The 27,758-nt window shown below is 33.8% G+C and overlaps 3 protein-coding genes across 14 annotated transcripts; 1 reads left to right on the top strand and 2 right to left on the bottom strand.

Annotated features, from left to right (window-relative positions):
- The first annotated feature begins 6,363 nt into the window (after positions 1 to 6,363).
- LOC106772754 (ABC transporter B family member 28) lies at positions 6,364 to 16,040 on the top strand. Its single transcript, XM_014659336.2, has 16 exons — positions 6,364 to 6,817; positions 8,367 to 8,554; positions 8,745 to 8,768; positions 9,156 to 9,257; positions 9,547 to 9,637; positions 9,911 to 10,011; positions 10,102 to 10,152; positions 10,241 to 10,369; positions 10,616 to 10,678; positions 10,754 to 11,033; positions 11,473 to 11,621; positions 11,709 to 11,798; positions 11,876 to 12,010; positions 12,098 to 12,154; positions 12,239 to 12,295; positions 15,604 to 16,040. The coding sequence occupies exons 1-16, from the start codon at positions 6,463 to 6,465 to the stop codon at positions 15,838 to 15,840; spliced, it is 2,109 nt and encodes a 702-aa protein (XP_014514822.1). The 5' UTR covers positions 6,364 to 6,462; the 3' UTR covers positions 15,841 to 16,040.
- A 697-nt stretch (positions 16,041 to 16,737) lies between these two features.
- LOC106764936 lies at positions 16,738 to 18,293 on the bottom strand. The gene is made up of 2 exons (XM_014649384.2): positions 17,724 to 18,293; positions 16,738 to 17,254 (listed from the first exon to the last, which is right to left on the bottom strand). The coding sequence occupies exons 1-2, from the start codon at positions 18,177 to 18,179 to the stop codon at positions 16,982 to 16,984; spliced, it is 729 nt and encodes a 242-aa protein (XP_014504870.1). The 5' UTR covers positions 18,180 to 18,293; the 3' UTR covers positions 16,738 to 16,981.
- Positions 18,294 to 23,623: 5,330 nt separating this feature from the next.
- Positions 23,624 to 27,229, bottom strand: LOC106772626 (calcium-dependent protein kinase 26). 12 transcript variants are annotated; one of them, XM_022784759.1, is made up of 6 exons: positions 26,782 to 27,227; positions 26,398 to 26,509; positions 25,598 to 26,302; positions 25,194 to 25,490; positions 24,395 to 24,802; positions 23,624 to 24,313 (listed from the first exon to the last, which is right to left on the bottom strand). In XM_022784759.1, the coding sequence occupies exons 3-6, from the start codon at positions 26,181 to 26,183 to the stop codon at positions 24,048 to 24,050; spliced, it is 1,557 nt and encodes a 518-aa protein (XP_022640480.1). In that variant the 5' UTR covers positions 26,184 to 26,302; positions 26,398 to 26,509; positions 26,782 to 27,227; the 3' UTR covers positions 23,624 to 24,047. The 12 variants fall into 12 exon arrangements, with proteins under 12 accessions (XP_022640480.1, XP_022640482.1, XP_022640485.1 ...); XM_022784761.1 differs by having other exon boundaries at positions 26,398 to 26,506; XM_022784764.1 differs by having other exon boundaries at positions 26,398 to 26,506; positions 26,900 to 27,227.
- Positions 27,230 to 27,758: the final 529 nt, after the last annotated feature.

Below are 27,758 nucleotides of genomic sequence, written 5' to 3'. Positions count from 1 at the left end.
TTTTGTAATTACTCGTGCTTAAATGTTCCCAGTGCTGAACTCTCCAAATTCAAATAGAAACATTGCAATTTAATTAGTTAAGATGGAATGTGGAGGGGGGTTTGATGGTTTCCCCCATGAAACTAAAGTTGCTAGAGAATAATGAAGAGATTAATTCATGAATTCCACTTCTCTACCCTAGGGAATCGACTATAATGATTCATTGACACAACTACACAACACATTTTCATTAAGATTAAAAGTATTAGCATAATAAGAAAATGCACTTGTGAAGAATCTTTATGTTTTGGGTTAATATCGTTGTTTGTTTGGTTTCCTTGATTGGATACATATGGTAGAGGACCTTTAAGCTAATCTACTTTGTCATCTCTAAATAAAATACTTTACCTTGCATAACTATATTTATCAAGATAACAGACAGAGGGTGCGAGATGAAGGAGATTCGATGTATTTGCAATACCAATCAATTGAAATAAAGATCAAGAAATTCATACCTGCAGAGAATGCTTTGCAAATCAGCCGTGGCACGAGGAAGGAAGATGATGTAAGTGGTAAGTGATGCACCCAGAGAAGTGAAAAGCAAGATGAGAAAGTAAAGCGCAGAGAAAGTAAAGTACAGAAAGAGGAATCGAGAACACAGTGTATTATTATTGAAAGTTGAAAACAAAATGAAAGACAAAGAGTACAATAAAAAGGGAAAAGGAAAGAAGAGATGGGTCGAGAGCTAGAAGGCCCAATAGCAAACAATTACAAATATTATCATTCCCAGCTTGGAATGAAGATGTTTAAAAATTGCAGGGGCAAGAGGTTTGGTGAAGAGGTCGGCAGCTTGTTCAGTGGTAGAAATTGGGAGCAGTTTGAGGAGGCCAGTGTTAAGCTTGTCCCGAACAATGTGACAGTCGATTTCAATATGTTTGGTGCGTTCGTGGAAGACTTGATTAGAGGCAATCTGGATAGCGGAGCGGCTATCACAGTATACTACGGCAGGTTGAGTGGTGAGAATACGAAGGTCATGAAGAACGTAGGTCAACCATTGTAGTTCACATGTGACGGCAGCAAGAGCCCGATATTCAGCTTCGGAAGAACTTCAGGAAACAGTTTGCTGCTTTTTGGATTTCCAAGAAATGATAGAATTGCCATAGTAAATGGAGTAACCAGTGATAGATTTTCTGGATTCGGGACAAGTGGCCCAGTCAGAATCACTATAAGCTTTGAGCTGATTGGTGTTGTTGCTTTGGAGGAGGATGCCATTTCCGGGACTTCCCTTAAGGTATCGGAGAATGCGGTGAGCAGCTTGTTGATGAAGGGTGGTAGGAGAAGAAACAAATTGGCTGAGATTATTGACAGAGAATGTGATGTCGGGTCTAGTATTGGTGAGGTAGATGAGGCGGCCAATGAGTCGTCGGTAGGATGAGGCATCTTCATCACTGAGGAGGTCGCCTTGACTTGTAAGACGTGAAGAGTGAACCATAGGAGTAGGCATAGGGGCGCAGTGTAGCATTCCAGCTTTTGTAAGAAGATCAAGAGTGTACTTTCGTTGATAGAGGTGAATTCCAGAACTGTTTCTAGCAACTTCCAACCCGAGAAAGTAGGTGAGATCACCCAAGTTTTCTATGTGAAAAAGGTTACAAGAGAAGTAGTGATTTGTTGTATCTCATTGGCGTTGTTGCCCGCAAGGACAATGTCATCAACGTAGATCAAAATAGCAGTGGTGTAGGAAGTATCATGTTTCAAGAAAAGGGAATGATCAGCATTAGATCTAGTGTAATTATTAGATAAAAGAAAAGTGGAAAGTTTATCATACCATTGTCGTCCAGCTTGTTTGAGCCCATACAAAGATCGTTGAAGCTTGCACACCTTATTGGGGTTATGATGGGTGAGACCAGGAGGGATTTGCATATAAACTTCTTCATGTAGATCACCATGAAGAAAAGCATTGTTGACATCAAGTTGTTTTAGAATCCAATGGTGAGAGGCAGCAACAGCGAGAAGAAGACGTAGAGTAGTTAATTTAGCAACAGGGGCAAAAGTCTCGAGGTAGTCTAATCCTTCAAGTTGGGTGTAACCCTTAGCAACAAGGCGGGCTTTAAAACGTTCAATGGATCCATCAGACTTGTGTTTGATTTTGTATATCCAACGACATCCTATAGCAGTTTTGCCAGGAGGAAGGTCAGTGATGGTCCAAGTGTTGTTGTTAGTTAGGGCATTAAGTTCATCTTGCATAGCTTGAGACCACTGAGGTATTTGAGATGCTTCCTTGTAGGAACGAGGTTCAGTGGTAGATGAAATAGAGAGGATGGTGTGTCTGAAATCAGAGGATAACCTGTCATAAGATAGAAAATTAGTAATGGGATACCTACTAATGTTATTAGTGTGAAAATCTGAAAGATATATAGGAGGGCGTTTGGGCCGAGTAGAACGCTTGATAGTGGTAATAGGCGCATCTGCATTAGAGTCATCATCAATGTAAGTGTTAGCTAAGGGAATATCATCAGCGTTGGTAATGCTGGTGGTGTCATTAGTACTGGTGACATTATCACTAGCAACATTAGTATCAATAGCAACAGGCATATGAACAATATTACTAGGAAAATTAATATCATCATAATCATGACTATAAGTATGAGGAACAGGCAAAGAAAGAGAGTTAGAACCAGAATTGTTGATAGAAGTATAGGGAAAGCAATTTTCATGAAACAATACATTGCGAGACATATCAATCTTATGATTTTGTAAGTTAAGGAACCGATAACCTTTGGTGTGTTGTTGGAAGCCAAGAAAGATGCCACGAACAGCCCGTGCATCAAATTTCTTCCTGTGAGCAGTCAAAGTGCTAATATAGCACAAACAACCAAAAACACGCAGAACAGAAATATCATACAAATTCCCAAATAGTTTTTCATGTGGAGTATCACCATTAAGTAAGGGGGTAGGCATGCAATTGATCAATAAAGTAGCATGTTCAACAGCAAAACACCAAAAAATAATGGGCAAATTAGCTTGAAACAAAAGAGAGCGAGTGACATTTAATAGATGTTGGTGTTTACGTTCAACAATGCCATTTTGTTGAGGGGTTTCATTACAAGTCGTCTGATGATTGATACCTTTAGTGGAGAAAAAATTGTGCATAACAAACTCAATACCATTATTAGTACGTATAGTTTTGATGGTAGTAGAAAATTGATTTTCTATGTTTGTGATAAAATCAATGATAATTTTTCTAACAACAGATTTGTCAGTCATAGGTAGTAACCAGGTGTAACGAGAAAAGTCATCCACAATAGTGAGAAAATATTTAAAACCGCGCATAGAAAGAATGTTGCAAGGACCCCATATATCAATGTGAATAAGATCAAAGATTTTCATAGTCTTAGAAGTACTGTTAGAAAAAGGTAGCTTTCTTTGTTTAGCACGATGGCAAGCATCACATATGTAGGTAGAGTTATGAACAATGAAAGGATATTTAAGTTTCAAAGAATTCAATCTAATGTCAGAGGGATGTCCTAATCTAAGATGCCAGAGGCCGTTTTTGTTTACAACATTATTGGCAAATTGAGTAGCAAAAGTACGTATATGGAAGGAAGAATCTAAAATGTACAGGCCACCAATGAGTTTAGCTATAAAAGTCTTCTTTCTGGTTTGAATATCCTGTACAGTACAACCATGAGAAGAAAAGGTTAATTCATAGTTATTAAAAGAGATCAACTGAGATATAGAGATGAGATTAAAAGAGAATTGCGGAACATATAGGACATTGAAAAGGTGAATATCATTGTTAAGAGTAATTGTTCCAATATATTCAGAACGAACAATATCACCGTTAGGTAAAGCAATTGGAATAGGTTTGATTCTTTTATAGGATGAAAAATTTTGTAGAGAAATACTTATATGGTCAGTTGCTCCAGAGTCAAGAATCCAATTGTGTTTAGTATGTCTGGAAGTAAAAGTGGGACAGATATTACCTAGAGGAGATTGGTTGGCTGAAGCAGAGCCAATGTGATGAATTTGAGCAGAAGTAGAGGCCCCATTTAAATTGTGGTTTTTGAAGAGCTCTGCCAGAACTTGAAATTGTTGAGATGTGAGGCGTATGTCATCAACACTCCCAGGGTTATTATTTTTGACATTCACATTGTCTTCTGGAGCAGACGTATGGTGAATCTGGGCTTGCTTGTTATAGAATTTATGTCCAGGAGGATAACCATGCTTCTTATAGCAAACTTCAACAGTGTAACCGCTTCTGTTGCAATGAGTGCAATGCTTCCTGCCAGTCGGTGTGCTTTTGGGTCCTTTGTCTTGATTAGGGAACCCGTTCTTGCGATAGCAAACAGCCTCACTGTGTCCATACTTTCCACAGTAATTGCAGACAATGGAAGAGGTGGAAGCGGCGTAAGCGGTGGCAGTAGCAGTGTCTTGATTTTTGACAGCAGCGATCAGGTTTCCACTGGACAATTGTCTTTCTTGTTGTGCCACCAAAGAAAAAACCTTAGTGATGTCCGGAATGGGATCCAAGAGAAGCACGTGAGAGGTGACATTACCAAATTGATCATTCAGTCCTCGTAAAAATTGCATAACCTTGTCTTCTTGCTTCCTTTGGTTCATAACAGTTAGGACTTGACAGTTGCATTCGGGTTCACAGGTGCACAGGGGTTCAGGTCGGAAATTTTCTATCTCATCCCAAAGAACACGAAGTTTAGTGTAATACTCCGAAACGGTAAGGTCACCTTGATGAAGGGTGGCAACGTCAAGTTGAAGACTAGAAATCCGAGATAGACTTCCTTGGGAAAATCTATTCTTTAGATCGTTCCAGATCTCTGTGGCTTTACTCATCCAAATGATGCTCTGTCTGATGGAGAGAGAAACCGAGTGGACGATCCAAGATACGACCATATTATTTCCGCGAATCCAGGCGCCATACTCCGGCTTGTCTTCGTTAGGTGGGCGAACGTTACCAAGAACGAACTCGATCTTGTTCTTGGCACTAAGCGCAGTTAACATGGATCGACTCCAAGAGTGGTAGTTCGTATCATCAAGAACGGGTGAAACGCCGTCGCTGGGTTCTCGCCGGGATGGAGATACAGGTAATTGTGGACAAAGCTGTCGTCCGCCATGACTGAAGGGAAGAAGATCGAAAAAAAAAAATACAAGAGAGGGAGAAGGGGAAACAGAGTAACGCAGTAGAGCTCTTCAAAAGAAGAGCTCTGATACCATATCAAGATAACAGACAGAGGGTGCGAGATGAAGGAGATTCGATGTATTTGCAATACCAATCAATTGAAATAAAGATCAAGAAATTCATACCTGCAGAGAATGCTTTGCAAATCAGCCGTGGCACGAGGAAGGAAGATGATGTAAGTGGTAAGTGATGCACCCAGAGAAGTGAAAAGCAAGATGAGAAAGTAAAGCGCAGAGAAAGTAAAGAACAGAAAGAGGAATCGAGAACACAATGTATTATTATTGAAAGTTGAAAACAAAATGAAAGACAAAGAGTACAATAAAAAGGGAAAAGGAAAGAAGAGATGGGCCGAGAGCTAGAAGGCCCAATAGCAAACAATTACAAATATTATCAATATTGTTGAAAATGAACTAAAAACATACAATTTTTACAATAACCATATACCATGAATAGGTTTCAAGAACTAAGGTACATAATGATGTTGATATTCATGTATTAGTGGAGAATTAAATATGACTACCTTATTACAGTTATCCCAAATAAACAAAATTATAGTAGATTTATATATATACAAAACCAACATAAACTATAAACAAAATTATGAAACTACATAAGATCTTTCAAAAGATTTAACATTAAGGAAAACAAAGTTGATGGGTAAACTGATGCTTATAATTATTTTAAGTTAAAATTTTCTTGATGTAACATTTTATCTCATTTAACATGTTTCAATTTAAGTTTTATTTATTTATTTTTTAAAGTTTTAATATTAAAATATATTAAAACAAATTTTAATTCTGTATTTAAATTTAAGAATTAAAAATATATTTAATTTTTATATTCAAATAAAAATCTAATTATAATGATGCTCCATGTGTTTTACAAAATTTACAACTTGATTCCTAAATTTAATTTTTCATAATTTCATCTCTAAATATATTGAATTTTGAAAGTGATTTTTTAAGCCATGGAAATCCTTAATGTTTAACTGTTGGTAACTTTCTTTTAAGCTTTTTGTTACTTATCATTTTTTTTTTTAATTTAAAGATGATACATTAAATAAAATTATATAGATAATTAAAAATTAAGACCACAAAATTAAGTAAAAAGTAATCAGAAATCAAAATTTTGAATAATTGAATTTAAGGTACTCAAATTGTGAAATGGATAAATAGCACTTTCCATCACATAAGCCCCACAAGCAAAAAACTCCCTTCTTTCTTTCACTTCCTTAGTCTCTCTGCACCTCACAACACAACACAACTGTTTCTTCATCTTCCACAAAGCCAATGGCTTCTGCAACACTCTCTCTGCATTGCCCTCTTCTTCTTCATTCTCCTCTTTCTACCAAAATTACCAAACCACCCCTCTCACTGCGACCCCTTCTTCTCCCTCGCCCTCTCCACTCGCGCTTTCTCCTCCCTCCGCCACGCGCCTACGTTACCGCCCCCGCATCCGACCCAAATTTCGGAGACCCGGATCCGAAGTTAATCGGTTTGGTTCCGGAGAAGGCAAAGCCGCAAAACGTGATCACGTGGAGTCTGCTCTGCACGCTTCTCATGAACCACAAACTGCGCCTGACTCTCGTGTTCGCAACGCTCTTCGCCTGCTCCACCTGTACCCTATCCATGCCCCTCTTTTCCGGTAACATCACCTCTTTGGAATTAAATTAATCAACTAATTGCCTAAGTTTTAAGTAATTGCCCAAATTTACAGACTCTCTTTTATTTTATTTTTTTAACTTTCTTTGGGTGAAAGAATTAATCTTTGTCTCGCAACACTTAAAAACTATACCTTTTGATTTTTCTAATAACGGATTATTCCTTGTCAGAAAGAAAGTAACGTTAACATAATCATATTCTGAACTATTTGGTTAAGCAATACAATCTGCACATTCAACCAAACTTTTCTTTTTTAAAAGAAAAACTGAAAATGAATCATTTCTATATGAAAAACGTCATAGAATAACTCCTTCCTACATTGGTAATATTTTTTAAAACTTAATTAAATTAATTACTTTGAGTAGTATGTGTAATTAAGTTAGAAACATATAAGAAGATTGTAAGGCATGAAAAAATGATTAAAGGTTTCTTTATATATTGTATAGATATGTACTTCTAGAGTTTTTTCTCTTTAAAATATGATTTTTTTTTTCTCTCAATAACGTTTTTAGATGTGTATGTCTACTAGCTCGCTGTGGCACGTGTATTAAAATGGCTGGTTTTTCGATCTGTGTCACTTTGGGAATGTTAAAACGTCAACTTTGATTTGAAATATTATTTTTCAACACTTTGGAATTACTTTTCGTGTTAAACAGAAAATTACTTCTTAATAGTGAAAAAGAAAAACTTAGGATCAGATTTAAAAGTTGAAACTTTTGTTAGGATACTTGAATACGTATTTGTTTGCTAAATTATTTTTTAGGGTATATTATCGTTTGTTACATTAGTATTTGAGGTATGTGGAGGGGGAACTAATTTGATCGAAGAAACACATTAACGATTGATGGGTCTTATTTGAAATTTCATGATTTAGGGATTAATTTAATTAAGACCACGGAGCGGGTTTGAAAGAACTTATTTGAGTTCTTTATAAACTATTTTTGGTTAAACTATTTCTCTATTTCAAGTTTTAGTCACTTCAATTTTTTTAGGAGTTTATGACTGTCAACAAATGTTCAAAGCAGTTTTACATTTCCAAAGTCTCGTCAAGTATCGGTGAGAGGGACCGAAACATAGGCAGAGTGGCAAATATACGTATTGCACTTGTAGTTTTAGAAGAAGAAAATTAATAATTTTTCTCATAAATTAAAATTAGTTTATATAATTATATATAAGTATTGTTGATATATATACATATATAGATCAGATTAATAATATAACTATTTTAATGTTTTTAACTTTTTTTAGTGAGTGCCCAAACATAAATGGGAATAATTTTATGTAAATATTTGTTCTAGGAGGACTGGAATAGAATTATCTTTCTTTCTTAGAAAATGGGATGATGAAATTATATTTTCTCATGGAAAACACTTTGGGGTGTTGCGCAAATTTGAATTTTTAATGCAGTTTTAACTCTCGGCATTAGGGGGTGCTATTTTTGGTCTTTTTTATTCCTTTTTACGCACTGTTCATGCATGACTTGACTGTTGATCATGTTATATATTCATTCTTATGCGTTGTTGTTCTTTTAGGACGGTTTTTTGAAGTTCTAATTGGAGCTAGACCTGAACCGTTATGGAAGCTGCTTACTAAAATTGGAGTTCTGTATGCCTTGGAGCCACTTTTAACTATTATTTTTGTTATAAACATGAACATAGTGTGGGAGAAAATTATGTCGACACTAAGAGCTCAGATCTTCGGAAGAATATTGATTCAAAAGGTAGAGTTAAATCTTTCTAGAAGTCCTGATAATTTGTTTTTCTATTTATTGTTATTTATTAATATTATTTCTCTCATTGGTAATGCTTGGAGATAGTTATTGGTTAGAATATCTATGGCTGTTTGAATTATTGGATAGAAAGTTATTTTGCTTTGATTGATTAATCATGTAGTTTTTTTTATTTGTGCAGATTGAGTTTTTTGACAAATACAAGGTATGTGTATGAAGTTACTTACATTATATGTGCTTTTAATTTTCCATATTTATCGTGTGTCTCTTGAGATATTTGGGCTGAGACACTGTAAGCAGAAGCGGATAGTCATTGTTCTCTGTCACCTTTATCTGATTGATTTTGCGTGGTACTCTATTGTCTTTGTCTTCTTCGTCTTCTCTTTTCTTTGTATCCCTCTGTTTCATCTATTGCTGTAACTTAATCTGAATCGCTTTCCAATATGATTTTATGAATACCAGTATATTATTTAAAAAATATAAAATTTTATTTTATTGAGCAAACAATATCATTTTGTTTCTTTTCTTAATGATAGTGTACACTGACAAAGTAGGTGCAAAAACTATTGCACGTTCTTGAATTTGCTTATAGGTTGGTGAACTCACAGGTTTGTTAACATCTGATTTGGATTCTCTTAAAAATATTGTCAGTGAGAATGTCTCAAGGGATCGCGGATTCAGGGCATTATCTGAGGCAAGCAACTCTACACCAATGTGAGCTTTATATTTTCTATATTTAAGCATGTGTATGGTTTATTCCTTTTTCACTTTGTTCGCGGATTCTGGGCATTATCTTGAGGAGTGGAATTTTTACCACAATTTTTTTTTTTTGTTTGGGTGTGAAAGAAATGATTCCATGCCTTTCAAGAGAGAACCTCTATTCCTTATGTCACTTACGTTATACTTATGCATATTTTTTGTTTGCATTTTGCTGCTCATGTTCGTTTGTGTCATTGCTGCTTCTGCTCTCTTTGTTCTTGTAGGTCATTGGAACAATATTCATACTTTTTTCTTTATCACCGCAACTGGCACCCATTCTAGGTGTTCTGATGCTCGCAGTTTCCATTTCAATTGGTAAGTTTACATTTTGTCTAATGAAGTCAATTCAATGATCATGTTCAAAACTGTTATGGTTTATTATAAAATCCAGAAATATAATCACCTGTCCTGTCTTCATCCTTTCTAAAGTGTTAGGATAATAGGCTTCATAATTTCATAAATGGCTTATATGCAAGCTGACAATTGTATGTAGCTTAAACAGTAAACACAGTAATTTGTAAAAGAAAATTGGGAAACATTATTTTTCATTTCATGTATGGTTCGCTGATTCACTATGGTTCTCTATAGCTGTCTACAAGAGATCGACATTGCCAGTTTTTAAAGCACATGGGAAGGCCCAAGCATCTATATCTGACTGTGTGACTGAAACGTTTTCAGCTATTCGAACAGTGAGTTCCCATTAGTTAGTGGCTCTATTGCAAACATATGTTGTGTGTGGTAATGGCATCAATTTATAACAGTGACATATATGCTTACAGGTAAGATCCTTTGGTGGTGAAAAGCGCCAAATGTTCTCTTTTGCTAATCAGGTAAGATTATTTAAGGACCAATAACTAATTTCAGAAAGGGCATGGCGTCCTCTTAGAAACTCCCATCTTATTTGTTTGTTCGATACAGGTTCTATCTTTCCAATCAAGTGGGATAAAGCTTGGGACTTTCAAATCTGTAAATGAATCTTTAACTAGAGTTGCAGTTTATATTTCTTTAATAGCATTATACTGTCTTGGAGGAAGCAAGGTTAAGGCGGTAAGCAATTCTAGCTTTTAAAACTTGTCTTTTCTCTATATAATTATAAATTTAATCACGATCTTTTCTCTTATTGCCTTCTGCAACATATTGTCAATCATGATTACTATTGCTGCTTATATCAGTATATGCATTCTTTCTTCTGATATAACTTTCTCCTATGATCATATACATGTTTCTCTTATTGCTTATTATGCAGATTTGACCATTGAATATTTCTGAGCTACCCTTAATTCTTGCTTTCAGGGTGAACTCTCTGTTGGAACCATGGCATCTTTTATCGGTTATACTTTCACTTTAACATTCGCTGTAAGCTATTTGAGTTGTTGACTTTGTTTTTCTTTATATTTTTATCCTCTTCTTGTCTGATATTGTGTCTTTTAGGTTCAAGGACTGGTTAATACTTTTGGAGATCTCCGTGGAACTTTTGCTGCTGTTGAGAGGATCAACTCTGTTTTTTCTGGAGTTCAAGTTGATGATGCCCTGGCTTATGGCTTAGAAAGAGAACTGAGACAAAAAACAGTGGAGGATGAAAACTATAAATTGGTCTTATCTAATATTTCTACCGACAATAACCAAAAAAATTATTTTCACTTTATGTCAGCTCTTAAAACATCAAGCAATTTATTTAGCATAGCTTGGTCCGGAGATATTTGCCTTGAAGGTATCTTTATTGCAATTTTGTTTGTATCCCTTGTGATGTGTTGTTTTAATGTATCACTCATCCATATCAACTGCCATGTTTGCTAGTGTTCTTGCAATGGAAGCTTCAATAACTTGCTACTTCTCTTTTAGTTATGAGATGAACTTAAGTAACTAAATGCATGAATTTTCTTTTGAAGGACTTTGACTGTCTATTGGTTGCTTTCCTCTAAAGGATGTGATATTGTCATCCAATTTCAATATTAAAGATTTATGTCCATCGGACAATTGAAGTTTTAGTTTCTTATTTGATCTCTCACTCTCTCACACATACACATTAATTATAAGTGTGAAGTAGTTCTATAATAACATTTTCATAATAACCTGATTTATTTTGTAATGGATACTTCTTTTATTTTTTTTCCTCCTCTTTCAATGGCTATGCTCATATTATACTGCAGATGTATATTTCTCTTATCCATTAAGGCCGGATGTGGAAATCTTACGTGGCTTAAATTTAAGACTAAAATGTGGAACTGTAACTGCACTGGTGGGTCCAAGTGGTGCAGGCAAAAGTACAGTAGTCCAGCTATTGTCTCGTTTTTATGAGGTTTTGATTTCAGTTTATGCTGTAAGATGAAATTTCATGGATATTTGTGTTGAAAATAGATACATAAAGTAATCTTTATTTCTGCAGCCAACAAGTGGCTGTATAACAGTTGCAGGAGAGGATGTCCGAACATTTGACAAGAGTGAATGGGCCCGGGTTGTTTCCATTGTAAATCAAGTAAGGAATAAGAAAGAATCTTATGTATGATATCAAACGTATTGCTTTCATTTCTTTATAAATTTTACATATTATAGGAGCCTGTTTTGTTTTCGGTGTCTGTTGGAGAAAACATTGCATATGGGCTTCCAGATGAAGATGTCTCTAAAGAAGATGTCATTAAGGCAGCAAAAGCTGCAAATGCTCATGACTTTATAATTTCATTACCACAGGTTGGTTTGTCTTCTGAGTTTGCATATGCTTTTATATAGATACAAAAGAAAAACCGTTTTTATAGTTAATTTTGTTTTTCTTGAAAGGGCTATGATACACTTGTTGGTGAGCGTGGAGGCCTATTGAGTGGAGGACAGAGACAGGTACAGTAGAGTTCACCTATATTATCCTCACCTTGCATGGTATGCGTTTTACATATGTTGTTTACTCTTGTTTCTAAATTACAGAGAATTGCTATAGCCCGCGCTCTCCTAAAGAATGCTCCCATCCTTATACTTGATGAGGTGATACTTTTTGTTTAATTCTATGTTTTTCTATATACTCTCTCCGTGCTTCTAATAGAGAGGATCGATTGTATTTGTGTGATTTGTACACACGAGTACACTTATTTATAGTGAAGAAGAGATATAATAACAAAGAAAAAAATTAATACTTAATAATAGAAAATATTTCTCTATCATATCTTATTTCCCCATTTAATGTAATCATATCACATCTCTAACACTGTTAGGGGTTGGAAAGTGTATGAGAGAAGGAAGTATAGGAGATAGAGAAGAGGACCGAACAATAGAAAGGAGGGATAGGAGTGAGAGAGAAGGTGACCGAACGGGGTAGAAAGGAGGGATAAGAGTGAGAGAGAAGGGGATCGAACGGTAGAAGACAAGGACTGAATGGTAGATGGTGGGGAGCGAGCTGGTCGAATGGTAGATGGTGGGGAGCGAGCTGGCCAAACGGTAGAAGGTGGGGAGCAAGTTGGCCGAACGACAGACAACAGGGAGCGACCAGACCGAACGGTGGAAGGCGAGGAACAACTGGCCGAACGGTAGAAGACAGGAAGCAACCAAACCGAATTGTTGGAAACAGCGAGGAAGCATCCTACCTGCCACAACGGTTAGGATGAGCGGGAAACTAATTAGAGTAATAAGGGAAGAGGATATTCACCAAAAGATAGTTATAGTAAACAAGGCCATATCTTAGTATAATATTCTATATAAGTTAATTATAGTAAATAAGGCTAAATATATTCTATATATGGTAATTATAGCAAATAAGGTTATTTTCTAAGACAATATTTAGTACAAGGGGCGGAAAATAATTAGTATAAATAAAGGGAGAGTCTAGGGTTAAGGGCATACTTTTGATTATTGAGTGTTCTTAAGGAGGTTATGCTCCAAGAATAGTTGACGAAAGTTATGCTCCGAATTATTGTTTGCTTTCTTTGATTTAGTTATTTCTATCAATAAAAGAGGTTTATTCAACAATTATCTATTGTTCTTTATTTGTGAGAGTGTGTGAGGAAGTGTTCCTGATCCGTTCCCTACTCGGATACGTAACAAACACTCTCCCTTAGGTTGGAATACGTATGGCATATGAGTCAAGCTTGTTACATATGCTATCAACATGGGAGCCCTTATGGCTTCTAAAATTAACAAAGTCGATGATGATTTCTCTTGACAGCATCTTCTCTCTCGCAAAGTGATAGTCAATCTCTATTTATTCAGTCTACTCATGGATGATTGGTGCATACGACTTTAGTACTTTGAGTGCCTCTAAATTTTAATTGATGGAGTTGTCTAAGTCATGTAATCTCACTAGCAGATACAACCATCATGACATAGTACTCAGCTTCATCACTTGATCTAGAAACCGTCTTATACTCGTTACTCCTACTAGAAACCAATTTTCCTACGCCCAGAACACAGTAGCCAAAAGTGAACTTCCTTTTCTATGGTGATCTTTCGTGATTAACATCGAAGTAACAAATAATTTTGGAATTGCCCGTGTCCTTGGACATTGATTCTCAACTTAGTGCATTTATAAGGTATTGAAGTATACACTTGCCAATTAACTCGCGACCATCACATTGACCCTTCCAAAGTTGGCTAATCGCCTAACTGCAAATGTGACGTCTGACCTAGTGACAATGGGGTAATTAATTCTTCCTACTAGACAATGATATCTTCCAAGGTCTTTTAATCACCCGTTTGACCTGGAAGAAGCTTCACATTTGGACCCATAGGAGTGTCACTTGGGCGATAAATAAGCACACTAAATAAGCAACCAAGCAGAGTGGAGGTGAACTAACAAAACCATGCTTAGGAGATTGCTTTAAAGCATAGAAGGAGCAACAAAGCCCTCATCCAACACGTTAATTGCTGGAGAATGTAGAACTGGATGGTTAGTCCATATACACCTCTTATAACTCGTCACGAAGGGAGACTATTTTTATGTCCAACTAATGAAAAGTTCAATGATGAATGACAATCATAGCGAGAAAATGGCAGGCAAAGGTGACTTTGGTTAATGAGGAAAAAATGTCACCATTATCAAGTCCAAAATTTTGAGTATAACCCTAAGCTATCAAGTGAATTTTTTAGTGAACCAAGGTGTTGGATCATAAGCAAAAAGTGCGGTTGGAAGTACATGTGGAACTTCTGGAAGAACATTTTCAATGGTGGAAGAAAAGAAAGATCATTTTCAAATAAAGTAACATCAACAAAGACAAGATTTAAAGTGGTCAAGAGAAACATTTGTATCCCTTTGGAAATAAGAATAATTAATAAAAATACATTTAGAAATTCTACAAATAATTTACTTTACCTTTAGTGAGATCATGAACAAAACATGAGCTCGTAAAGACACATAAGGGCATAGGATGAAGGTCTTGTTTAGAAATGTTCGGTAAGAATAAGGAATTTGATTGTTTTGAACTGTTCGGTAAAAACTTAGGAGCCTTAAATCAAAGACAAGATATAGAGACCTCGCTTAACATTAAGGTCAAAATAATTTCATCCCTTGGCCGAGAAAGGGTACAAGTTGTTTAAAGTAAGTGATGATTCTTGCCTTTAGCAACTCTGTTTTGTTGTGATGCATGGATACATGATGTTTGATGAAGAATCTGCTATGAATTTAGAAAATATCAAAACTGGGAGGGCAAATAATCTTTTTCATTCGTAAAATTTAAATTGACAAACCAAACTTATTGAAATTCGATAAAGAAACTTTGAGAAGTAAACAAAGCATCTGAACAATTTTTCATCAAAACAAAAACAAAAACAACTAGAAAAATCATATATAAATGTAGCAAAATAAAAATATCCCAATGTTGAACAATCGCAATTGGAACCCCAATCTCCGAGGGAACTAAAGCAAAAGGTGATGTAACTCTTTTATTGACACATGACATGACCATGAAAGATACGAGTGTGTTTATAACATCCAAAATCAAGGATCGAACATCCAAGAGATACAATAATAAAAGTAAAATCAATACCTGATTAGGTATTTTCCTTTCAGATCATATCATATCTCTTGATACTTCATTTCATCTTAACAAGGTTCTGGGAGGAAAATACACATTCAGCCATTAGAAACTTTCTTGCTGCTCTTTAAGCTGCTGATATCTACTTGACCCATTGTTCCAGATTGTATTCCTCATCACGCAATACAGTCGCAACATTTTATTTGTTGCTGCATTTAGACGTGATTGCAGACTGCATTCACTCGTGTCAGACCTAAACAACCACAATTTAAAACCCTGATATGATTCTATTTGTGCATGTCTTGATTTTGACATTCTTTGCTGGTGCAGGCTACCAGTGCCCTGGATGCTGTCAGTGAGCGCTTGGTCCAGGAAGCTCTCAACCATTTGATGAAGGGAAGAACCACATTAGTAATAGCCCACCGATTAAGCACAGTTCAAAATGCATACCAAATTGCAGTCTGTTCTGAGGGGAGGATTGCAGAATTAGGCACTCATTTTGAGCTATTGGCTAAGAAGGGCCAATATGCTTCACTGGTTGGCACACAAAGGCTTGCCTTTGAATAAATTGGTATAATAAAAGTGTGAATATTTTCTGTTATACCAGATAGCAATGCACCATACATAGAGCTGGATATTTTGCTTTCAGCCTTGCAGAAAAACAGAGATTGAGAGAGTGGAAAAGAAATCATACAGTTAAAGGAAATTGGTTGTAGCCACTCTTACATTGTATTTTGGTATACAAGGTCTCATCTTTTTTCATCTAATGGGTTTCAAGTTACACTTTCCTTTTTAGGACATCTATTACTTTTACGACTTATAAATTTATTTCAAAATGTCACTAAAAAATTAAGAAATGTTATTAATATATTACTTTTATTAATTTGTAACTACACTACTTTTTTAAATAAAGGGTCGGTGAAGCATTATTCTGTTATAGTAATTAGAGTAATCTTGAGATGTGTGTATTATTTAAACGTATATAATTTAAAACGGAATGGGTAAAAGATTATGTTTATTGTTATTTTAATGCTCAACAAAATGTAGCATAATGAAGGTTAATAATATCTGAGGTATAAATTTAAATGCAATTCAAATTTTTTTTCTCAATTGTATCTTTTTTATTTACAACATTAGAACTTTGAAACATTGTAAGAAGACTGTATCACAAATACGAATTATTTGTTGGGCAATCATAGTCAATAATAGTGCATATTTTAAACATATATTCTTAAAATTGCAATAAAATCTTACCAAATTATACCTTAAACCAAATTCTGAATTTTAATCCTATAAAGGATGCATGACAACAATATTCTCATGCAAAAGTTACGAACTAGCTATGCAAAATTTGGGATCCAATGTATAAAACCAGGTAAACTAAAACATTCCAGAGGTTAATTGGTATATAAAAAAAAATCAACATGGAAATATACTTGTGTGACAATAGAGGTTAAAAACACATTGGGATAATAAATGATAATGAATATTGTATTAGGCTTAACTCTTCTTTTCTTTAGTACATTATACCTGCTTTACCTATTGTGTTGTACAAGGCTGAATGGGTAAACTAGTTCAATTTTAACTTCTTCCTAGTTTCTGGTGTGTATATCAGCTTCTAATATTTCACATTCATCTTCCAACTTGGATATTATGAGTCTGTATCAGTTTCAACTTTCAACAAATGTCCAAATTTTGTGATGAGATCTTAAGAGGATGAAATGGAGATTACAGCCTTTAACTCAGCAAGACACTCAGTTGGAAGGCCAAGGAAGGAATTCATAAAGAAATCATCAATAGGGTCAACTGTTGCTACACCAACCAGTCTACACTTCCCCTCTTCATCCAGTCTCCTGCCTCTTCCACTCTTCATAGTGCCTTTTGTTTCTTCAGATGTCAACACTGTCTTCACCAACAGTGGAGGAGCCTTATAGAGACTACCAGCAGAAAACAAAAACTTGGCCTTGAACTCAAGATCAACCTTGTTAAAAATACCAAAACAATCATATCATCAATTGAGTAGTAAGTGCACAAAACTAACTAGAGAGACACTTATGGCAAGTTCAAACGACCTCATGTTTGAACAACAGTTTTTTCTCTTTGCAAAATAGCTTCTCTAAATAACTTTTATATAAATATATATAGAGAGAGAAAGATTCTTTCCAATGTCATTTAATCACAAATTATCATTTATATGATAAATTGGTTTATTTATAATAACTTTTCCAAAAATCATATCAAAGATCATTTCTTATTAAATTGACAGTATAAGAACTTTTAGTAAAGATTGTACATGCATATTCAATCCTGGTATTTCATTACTTTGGTTTCCAAGAAAAAACAAAGTTCAAGCAAACACTACCTAGGTATTAGAGCTCACTAAAAGTTGTACACATAATGCACAATCTTTTCAATTTGAAGCAAAAATCTTCAGAACTTAAATGTTTTACCTTGCCAGATTCTTGGTTAATATTTCCTTGTAATGCTTCTGGAACTATATCAATCTTCAAAAACGGTGGCAATGGCAATCCAAGAAACTTGGCAGTAGAACTTGTTAATGGTGGAATATACAAACTTTCAAGATCAAATAAAACAGGAAGGTCATTGTTGGCTGGACCATTCTCTGTAACCTTTGCAGCAACTCCAGTTCCCATTCCCCCCTCTGCATCATATTCAAAGTCAGGATACCTTGAAATGGAAAGCTTGCAACCCTTTTCTGTCTTGAAACTGACAGTGTAAGCCTGAGATGTTGGATTTTCAATCCTTGTTCTGGTGGAAATGGTTTTCTGCTCTTTCCCACTTGAGGAAAAGGAAAATAAGATAATGTTTCTTCTTCTTAGCTTTGGTTTTTTGGTGCACAATTTGCACAGTAATGGTGAGCTTATGGAGTTTATCTTGCAACTCATCTATAGTTTGTGTGATTTACTTGCTCAAAGATAAGGTGGGACTCTAGAAATGTATGTTGATGAGAATGGAATTACAAAAATCATAAGCTCTTCCTTTGAAACCACCCAAAGAATGAAGATATATGAGGTTGGTTAGGCTTGTGGCTACGAATCTTATCTTTCGATGTGGGGTCTTCACTTTCTGCAATAGGCAATCAACACTTGGCAGTGTGATATGGTTCATAGGTTTAAATACAAAAATTGTATTCAAAATTGTATAATCTACAATATATTTATATTCCAAAATTTATCTTTTATTTTGTATTTCGAAATTGACATTCTAAAATACAAAATTGTATTTTAAACTGTACATTAACAAATATAAAAATTTATGGATGAAAAGAAAAAATGGCGAAAAAGAAAATGAGAATTTGACTCATACAATATTGTTAACTTATTAGACTCAACTAGTCTTGTAAAAAGGTTATTTCTTGTGTCATCCCATATTGTTCCGTGCACCATCACATGCTAAAAGTATTCTTCTTTAATACATGTTGATGTTTGTTGAAGGCAAATTTATTCAACAGATGTCAACATTCGTTGAAGAATTTTTCAAAAACTTCAATATATGTCAACATTTGTTGAAGGTTTGAAAAATCCTTTAACAGATATGGACATATGTTGAAGAATATCCGTTGAAGAAAATAAGTGGAGGTGTGAGATTTTTTAAAATATAAAGAATAATTTTGAAATTTTAAAAAAAATGTGTAGGTACAGGGAACAAAGTAGAGTGGTATAATGAATAACCTCACCTTGTAATTGTACTATCAACCTTTTCCTTGTAAGAAAATCCTAGAAAAAAGAAGAAGGGGGATTACCTTAATGTATATTCAATACAAATTTAATGTTGCATTAACTAAATTTCTTAATCTTTGTAAATTATTTAATTAGATCTTATAAAAGGATTAAATATAGTATTATGCTTTTGTAGAACATAGAAACTCGATTTCTTCCCATTTCGAAGAGAAACAAAGAAGCAATAATGCATAATGGAGGTGGGAGAAAGTGTGGAAAAGATAGAAAATACATAAAAGAAGAGAAAAATGGTTGGTATAAAGTTAGGTTATGAGGGTCAAAATATCAGGCATACATAAAAGAAGAGAAAAATGAGCAGAAAATAAAATAAATAAGAAGCAACAAAAACTTAAAAGAGAAATTCAATTTCTTTCATATCTAGCTTGAAAAAACCTTGAAATGGAAATTTTTGAGAAAATGAAAAGAGAAAAAGTGTCTTCCTCAAATCATGACTGAGAGGAACATATCACTGATCAATATCAATTATAAGTAGGGAATGAGGTTTTGTTAAAATTATGTTTATTATAGTTTTTCAATCATAATTAGTAAATATAGATATTTTTGTATTCTTATATAAAATAAAATATTTAGTTATTGATTTTAAAAATGTGATCATGTTTTTTCTTAAGTTTAAAATATGTTTCCGTCTTTAAATTTGTCTCAATTCGTCTTTTTAGTTATTTAAATATAAAAAACTGTGAAAAATAATATTCAAAAAATATAATTTTGTTGTCTTTCAAAAAATATATTCAAAATTTAGTACAAAAAACTGTTTTTATTTCTTTCCACTTAACTACCTTATATATAATTAATGAATCCAAGGTCAAATAAAACATGTATCATTAAATTAAATATGATCATTTCCTTTTGTTTTTTCAAATTCTTTTTAAAACCCGGTTTGCATCCCCTCATTCATCAAATCAATCTTATTGACAAGAAATTACCAAATTTTTTTAACTTTATTTGTTGTTTCAAGCACGTTTCATTATAGCATTTGGATTGTTTACACTGATTGACACATTTTTGCTTGGGAGAAACGACGTTTGAAACAACAAATAAAGTTAAAAAAATTTAATAAAAAGGACTAAAACCAAAATTTTCTAAAGTTAAAGGACTAAAGTGTACCTTAGTTTGAAAGAGGGACTAAAACCAATATCACCCTAAAGTATAGGGACTAAAAACATATTTAACCCTTATAAAAATTATATCTATTTAAAAATATTATAATTAAAAATATTCCTTAAGTAGTGAAAAATAACTACCTTTCTTTTTATTTTTTATTTTAAAAAACAATTAATGAATAACTACCTTTTTTTATTTTTTATTTAAATTAAATTTTAAAATTACTAAAGTACCCTTATATTTAAAGTATTTTTTTTTAAATAGGGATATTTTTATAACCTAAAATTTGATACACTTTGTTAAAATATACCAGTAAAAAATCACTTTACGTAAATTAACAAACCCTATATATATATATATATATATGTCATCTTTATACATAAGTATAAATAATGGTGAAAATACAGACGAATGTGTGTTCACTTTATGATAATAAAAATTAATAAACTGGTTAAAAAATAGTTTAATCTATTAAAATGATTAAATTTACAAAAACGATCACTTAGATGATATAATCGATAAAATAATTATTTTAATTTAAAAAACTTTTACTTAAAGGATTAAATTGAAAAAAAAAATAAACATCAAAAGTAAAAATCTTCTCTATATATAAATTCTCTATATATAGATATAGATTATTTTATTATTATTTATTTATTATTATTACTAGTAAAAAAAAGTCATGCACATTTATATTATTTTTTCTATACCAACAAAAATAATGAAATTATAATTATAAAAAATAAATATAAATAAATTTGATTATAGATAGTAATACTTTTTTAGGTGATTTTTATTTATTTAATTTTAAAAAATTGTTAAATTTAAAAAAGGTTAAATAAAAAATGATTAAATTTAAAAGAAAGTTCACTTGAAGGATAAAATTGAAAATAAAAATGTCATCACACAGCAAAGTTAAATTATCTTTATATGATAGAATAAAAGTATAGATTATTCATTAATAATATTATTATTAATTGTTATATGTGCCGTTATCTATTTGTATCATATGCCTAAACCTCTCAATTTTTTAGATTTCATATTATTGTTGGGATATGTACTCTTCTACTGTTTATTGACCAAAATGGGTAAATTTGAGTAGGCAGAAAAATTTGAAAATGTTTTTAAAATTGGAAAGTTTATATTTTTCATGAAAGCAAATAAATTAAAAATACTATGCCATCTTAATAATATAACATGTGAAAGAACAATCTGTAGAAGATTGGGCCTGAAGGATGTTTGAAAGCCCAACAAAGGATAGTTTAGTAAAATGAGAAAATGGAATATTGTAGTATTAATGGAAAATATAAAATGGGTTGGCAGTATGGTTATACATAGCCACAGCTTTAAAGTAGCTTTTGAAAAGGAAATGTTGTTGTTTTGGCATCCACACGTCTGCTCCAAAGTCTGGGCATTAAATTCATCATTGTGTTAGAGAATATGAGAAGCAATTATGGCACAACATGCAGCCATAATCTACCAAACTTTTCTTTATAAAAAATCACATCATTCACCAAAGTGCTTCTAGGGGCCAATGCCTAACTCATTTTTTCATGTTATCAAATCTCACCAAAATTCATTCCACCATAATTCAAACTATATTTCACCCACTTACATTACAAGAAAAAATATAAAACTAAGGGATATTTAATTTAATTTAATTTGAATTTGGCATGAATATTTATAAAATAAGATTTACATCCACTTATATATTATAAATTAGCCTTATTTCTAGTCGGTGTAAGACTTTCAATACACCTCATTCAATCTCGTTAAGATAGACTTTGATACTATATTAGAAAGTGATTTTTAAACCTAACTCAACCCTATAAAATCAGTTTGTAAAATGAGGTTATTACTAACTTATAGATCTTATCTTTAATCAACGTGTAACTTCATATATATATATATATATATATAAATAAATAGATAAAGATACAATAAGAAATGAGATAATAAATCAAGTGAAATTTAAGATTAATTTAATTTTACTAAATCAGTTTATAAAATGATATTTATTTATTTTTTTAATATGATGTCAAGGAGACGATGAAGATGGTCCGTGGACAGAATGATATGTGAAGTTTATGAGAAAGGGAACATTTACATTGGGGTGTTTCCCTGTCTGGCCAGAAATACATAGAACATCATTAATGGGTGTGTCGTGTTATTGGGTAGTGGAGTAGCATCTCTCACATCACCAAATCGATTATCAAACTCTCAAACCCTTCCTTTTGTACTTTACAATATACCATTTTGCTCTTTCATAATATTTATGGAACTTAGCATGTCACGTCATATTTATATATTTTTTTTTAATTCTTAATTCGTAATTAAGTCTTAAATCTTTGAAACTATGTTCTCTACACCAATGTGCACCCTTTTTTCTTTACATAATTTTTTTAATCCAACTCTAATGCAAATGCATAGTTCTTATTTTCTAAATAAAAACAAATACTTTATATCGAACCAATCATCCAAAGTTAACATTACATATATTATGTAAATGCTTATATCCACAAGTTAATAAAGATAACGATGTTAAGTTAGAAAGAATCAATTTTAGTGTTTAAAATTCTCAAAATATAATTGTTCTAGAAGTGTCATAAGGTTCCTTCCAGCTATTCAACTTACCTTCATGCATGATATCTTGCAACACATCAACAACATTTTGTCATTATCATTAATTAGTGACCCTTTTCATAATACCAACTCACATGAATATATCTTGAAACATACGAAAGATTTTGAAATATAAATAAAACCGCGTACACATGTAATGTTACACAAAACAGTATAAAATACCGCAACAAATTAAAACACGACCACAAAAATAATGTTAAAAAAAGTGTGAGAATCACGAAGTCGTCATGGTTGCCATAATCATTTTGATCAGTACCTTGCAAATTGCACCATTTGTTTATAATAATCTTATATAGAAAAGGTGGCATTGACTTTTGGCGTAACAAATGATGACAAATAAACCTACCCATTTTCTCTCTTCCCTCTGCGTATGGCTATGTACAATGATTAATCATTGTTGAGTTGAGATGTCAAGGGTAATTGATTACAACCATCACCAGCTGGCTTTCTGGTTCACGACATTTAATTCTGCTCAGACACCATTTTCTGGTCCATAAACTATTTACACACCACACGATTTAACAATCAAAAGAGAAAAACTGTACCAAAATGTAAGGACCAGGTGCAACCAACACGTGTCACACTGAAGTGAAGTACAAAAATGCATGAAATCAGTAATGATAGAATTAGAAGCAAGTTCATCAGTTGTCATGAAAATTATCAAAATTCACACTAAGCACAACTCAAGCTTAACTCATAACATATGTACTTTACTTATTTAAGAATAACCCACATTGTCTTACAAGACTGTTGTACCATAAATGTTAGTTTCAAAGTAAAGCATTAAACAGCATGTTAGGAAAAGAGACAAATCTAGAAGCTTGGTTTTTTTGAACCCCACAAAGTTATTTAAACAGACTTAACATGTAAAAGTATGTAAAAGTATTGGAGAAACAACTATTTCTTCGTGATAAACTAAACCGATCAGAGCAAGACTGATACATCAAGATGACTTGGAATACATCAGGTTAAGAAAACTGGAGCATACATCAAGATCAACTTCATTTACAACTCACTCAGGCACATAGCAAGGGAAGGGAGAAGGAGAAAAACAAGCGAACAGCTTTTACTATAGCATCATTTCTCAATCAGACACACCATTAAGCCACTACCAAAATCTAAAGAAAACCTTGCACCAGCCAGAAGATAGTTAACATGAACAACAATGCAGATAATAAGGAAAACATGTACAAAACGTTAGCCGAGCAAAACTTGCGGTTTATGCTGATATTTGGCACAGCATGAAGCAGTCCGATTCCTTCTATTCGCTTAGCAAACGAGAGATGATCTCAAAGATGTTGGTAGTTGAGTGCAGGATGACCAACGGATGACTGATTCAGTCACTACAAAGTCAAGTTGCTCACACTCACCAAGTCCAATTGTCCTGTTTCTCTTGCTGTGGATTCCCAGTACCTTGTGTCCATTCATTCCAATTGACCTTTTAGCCTCAGTAGGCTTGCGATTAGTTTCTTTAGCATCGTGTTCAATGCAAAGATGAGAATCTTGTAGTAAAAGTAACTTTCCCAAGCTGGCTTCTGCAAAAAATTGCAAACAAGATCAGACCAAGAAACTAGGAAATAGTAAGGAAGGTTGAAATAAAAGACTTTAATGCATACCTCCAGCAATTGCATCTACATCTGACATGTTAGCTGAACACTCCAATTTACAACTCTTGTGTTCAACGACAGGAGAGGGACTCAGGAATGAAAAGCTAAGCATCGAGGGAATAGGAGAAGAGAATTCCAAACCAGAGGAATCGCCTACACTCTTGAATGAAAACCCGGCAGATAGCACACATGGTGTGACTGGTTCTTCCAAAAAAGAAGAAAATGATGATCTGCATGTGAAAGTAGGCGATTGAGCATCACATGTAGGAGAGCCAGCGCCAAAGCTAATGTCCTGATTCCTGGACATGAAAGAAGCTGAGAATGAGCTGCCACCAACATCCCATTGTTTGCAACTTTGGATTTGATTTTCACCTAGTTGTTCTTGATTTGTTTGGTTGCTTTCCATCCAGCAATGATCTAAGCAGGGAAATTTGAGATGAATGTTATAAGCACAAATGTATTTGATTTTCTTTTTTCATTTCTTTCTTTTCTTATATACTTAAATAAAAGAGTTTTGAACAGGCACATCATAAATGACCTAATATGATGGATTTCATACCAAAAGTAACTCCTTTCAGTGTTACAGCATAATTTTAACATATTCTTAATGCTTCAGTTAAGTTATCGCATTCAATGGATACTAACGATCTTTTTATGTTCAATTTTCAATAGTAATCTACATCACAACTGAACTGTAGTCAACCTGCTTCGCCAAAATGCTCTCTTAAACAGTGTTTACATGTAAACAAAACCACATCAGCAGATAAGCAGATAGACATTAACAAGACGAAAAAGAAAGTAAACTTACCTAAAACCTCTTGGGCAGTGAGTCTTCGAGAAGGGTCTGTACACAGCATTCCCTTGATCAAATCCTTAGCTGATTCAGAAATGCGATCCCAAGGTTCCAATGGAAACTTGAGGGAAGCAGCTTTAACAGCTTCAAAAATCCGGGATTTAGTCTTCCCCCAAAACGGAGGCGTCCCACTCAACAGAATGTAAAGAATTACACCTGCACTCCACACATCAGCAGCCTGGTTATAAGCACCAGCTAATACCTCTGGAGCTATGTAGAAAGGACTCCCAACTAAACCGTGCAAACTTTGACCTGCTTAAACATATTCCAACCTTTGAAGATGAACACCACATACATTCATAGGGGCAACCAAAAATCGAAAAGATTACAATCTGCAAAGGAAGAAAAGGAAAAAGTACCGGGCTTGATGTAGGTTGCTAGTCCAAAATCTGCCAATTTAATAGGAGATGAGGAGGATCTTGTTGCTAAGAGAATGTTCTCAGGCTTCAAATCTCTATGAACAACCCCGTTTTCATGACAATACAAAACCACCTGCATAAGGTGCCTGAAGATAACCCTGGCTTCAGATTCTGAAAACCATCCATGCTTCTCTAATCGATGAAAAAGCTCTCCTCCAGCACAAAGTTCCATCACCAAGTGAACAAAGCCTTCCTCTTCATAAACTGCTTTGAGATCCACAACATTGGGGTGACCGGATAGCCTAGCCATTATCTCTATCTCAAGTTTTACACTCCTCAAATCATCCGAAGTAACCAACCTATCTTTAGCAATTGATTTGCAGGCCAAAACCTCTCCTGTTAACTTGTCGGAACATGCCCTTATGACACCAAACTGTCCCCAACCCAATTGCTCGCCGAGAACGTACCGATCTTTTAGATTAGAGACTTGACTTGTCTCTAATATGGTCTCAGTCAAGGCTGCTACTTTGTAACAATTGTATGAAGTACAAGGTTCACTGTTGCTGTCGCTCTTGGCAACAGCCATACCAATTTCCTCCTCCCTCCTCAACAAACCGATAAATATAGGTAACTTTTCAATTTGCTTACCCAAAAAAACTCTTGTTGAATAGTTCAAATTTGCTCTTCCTGAGACAGAACGAACCTCTTTGGCAAATAAAACACAAACGTCAACCTTTGATTTTTCTCACTTACAAACGAAAAACTCCATTTCATAGTCAAATTTTTTTAGGAAACTTAACCGAGTTTATACTTGACATAGAAAACACACAACGTATGGCAGACGATAGCATGAATCTGAACCAGTCAGAACTCGGGACCACTATTCTCCCTTTTTCCAAATCACTTGATCTGCTAAAAAAAACAATGAGACTCACATCAAACACTTCACAATAAAATTGAAAAAAAAAAAAAACTAAACATATTCGTAGGAAAAATAAATTCTCATTAACACCAATCACACGACTCAGATCACAAGTCACAGAAATTTGAAGACTAAACCTTCCCAGCTTCAAAATTCACAACAAAAATCAGTGATTCTAAAACGAACATGTACACCCGACAAACCAAACTGGAAAAAAACAAATAAAAAATAATCCTTTATGCCACCAACAGAAAATTCCAACCTGAATCACCTCCATAACAGACACCCACACGATCCTCATAAACTCCAAAACGAAAAAAACGCAGCCCCAGAAGGTAAAACAGCGCAGAAAGAACAGAATAAGCGAAAACAATACAGACCCATCAGAGTCCACGCGAAACCAAACAACCCCAGATCCAAGCACGGCACAGAGGACTCACCGATTGCAAAGAGAAAGGTCAAAAAGTGGAAAAGAGGAGAGAGAAGGAGGAGAGTGAAAGAGGCCGTTGGAGCAGTGGTTGAACTCAAGGAAGAGAGAGCAACCATAGGCTCCAAAGGGGTCCTCTTGGAGGCTCAACACAAACAAACACTCACAACAATAACAGTAACACCAACTTTGTAGCTGCTTTGTTTGGTTCTGTCTTTTTGAAATTGAAAGCTCTCCTCGGACGCCAACACCGACTTCTAATTCAGTTAAATGAATCCCTTCTTCCATTTCACACTCATTATTATCACCACATTCTTATTTATAAAACCAAATTTTACTTTTTAATAAATAATTTTTTACATAGCTAAGATAAAACCTATAAAATATTATTTTTCCTACTTTTTAATTACAATACTTAATGAATTTCTGTATCAAACAAATTATCAAATTAAAAAATTGATTATAATTAAAAAAGTAATGTAACTATTACATTTTTTTTTATTTTATGTTGAAAATTGTGATATTTTATCACATAACTTCCCGTAAATTATGCAAACTTTTCATTACGCGATCCCAATGGATTAGTATATAAGTCATATTTCAAATTTATTATAAAACTATCTAAATTATCGGTAACTTTAATTAAAAGAAAAAATAGTTAAGTAAATTAAAATAGTTGGACAATTGAAAATATTAAGAAAATTTATTAATAAAAGATTATAACATGATATTTTTAACATAAACAATCATCTGATTGTAGAACTAGTCCATCTTTTTATATAATATTTCTTCTGCTATAAATTTTTTAAAAC

Source organism: Vigna radiata, chromosome 1, assembly GCF_000741045.1.
Source record: "Vigna radiata var. radiata cultivar VC1973A chromosome 1, Vradiata_ver6, whole genome shotgun sequence".
Lineage (NCBI taxonomy): Eukaryota > Viridiplantae > Streptophyta > Magnoliopsida > Fabales > Fabaceae > Vigna > Vigna radiata.
The sequence above is the reverse complement of the archived record's forward strand: the minus strand, read 5'-3'. Positions and strand labels throughout refer to the sequence as shown.

What these genes read in the sequence shown, in the direction of transcription:
- LOC106772626 (XM_014659156.2), bottom strand. Translation starts at nt 26,183, where the DNA reads ATGGCTGTTGCCAAGAGCGACAGCAACAGTGAACCTTGTACTTCATAC. An exon ending in AGCAACCTACATCAAGCCCG is followed by an intron (nt 25,491 to 25,597) that starts GTACTTTTTCCT and finishes ATGTTTAAGCAG; the next exon opens with GTCAAAGTTTGCACGGTTTA. An exon ending in CACTGCCCAAGAGGTTTTAG is followed by an intron (nt 24,803 to 25,193) that starts GTAAGTTTACTT and finishes TTCCCTGCTTAG; the next exon opens with ATCATTGCTGGATGGAAAGC.
- LOC106764936 (XM_014649384.2), bottom strand. Translation starts at nt 18,179, where the DNA reads ATGAGTTGCAAGATAAACTCCATAAGCTCACCATTACTGTGCAAATTG. An exon ending in TTAACCAAGAATCTGGCAAG is followed by an intron (nt 17,255 to 17,723) that starts GTAAAACATTTA and finishes ATTTTTAACAAG; the next exon opens with GTTGATCTTGAGTTCAAGGC.
- LOC106772754 (XM_014659336.2), top strand. Translation starts at nt 6,463, where the DNA reads ATGGCTTCTGCAACACTCTCTCTGCATTGCCCTCTTCTTCTTCATTCT. An exon ending in TGTTCTCTTTTGCTAATCAG is followed by an intron (nt 10,153 to 10,240) that starts GTAAGATTATTT and finishes TGTTCGATACAG; the next exon opens with GTTCTATCTTTCCAATCAAG. An exon ending in TATTGTCTCGTTTTTATGAG is followed by an intron (nt 11,622 to 11,708) that starts GTTTTGATTTCA and finishes TTATTTCTGCAG; the next exon opens with CCAACAAGTGGCTGTATAAC.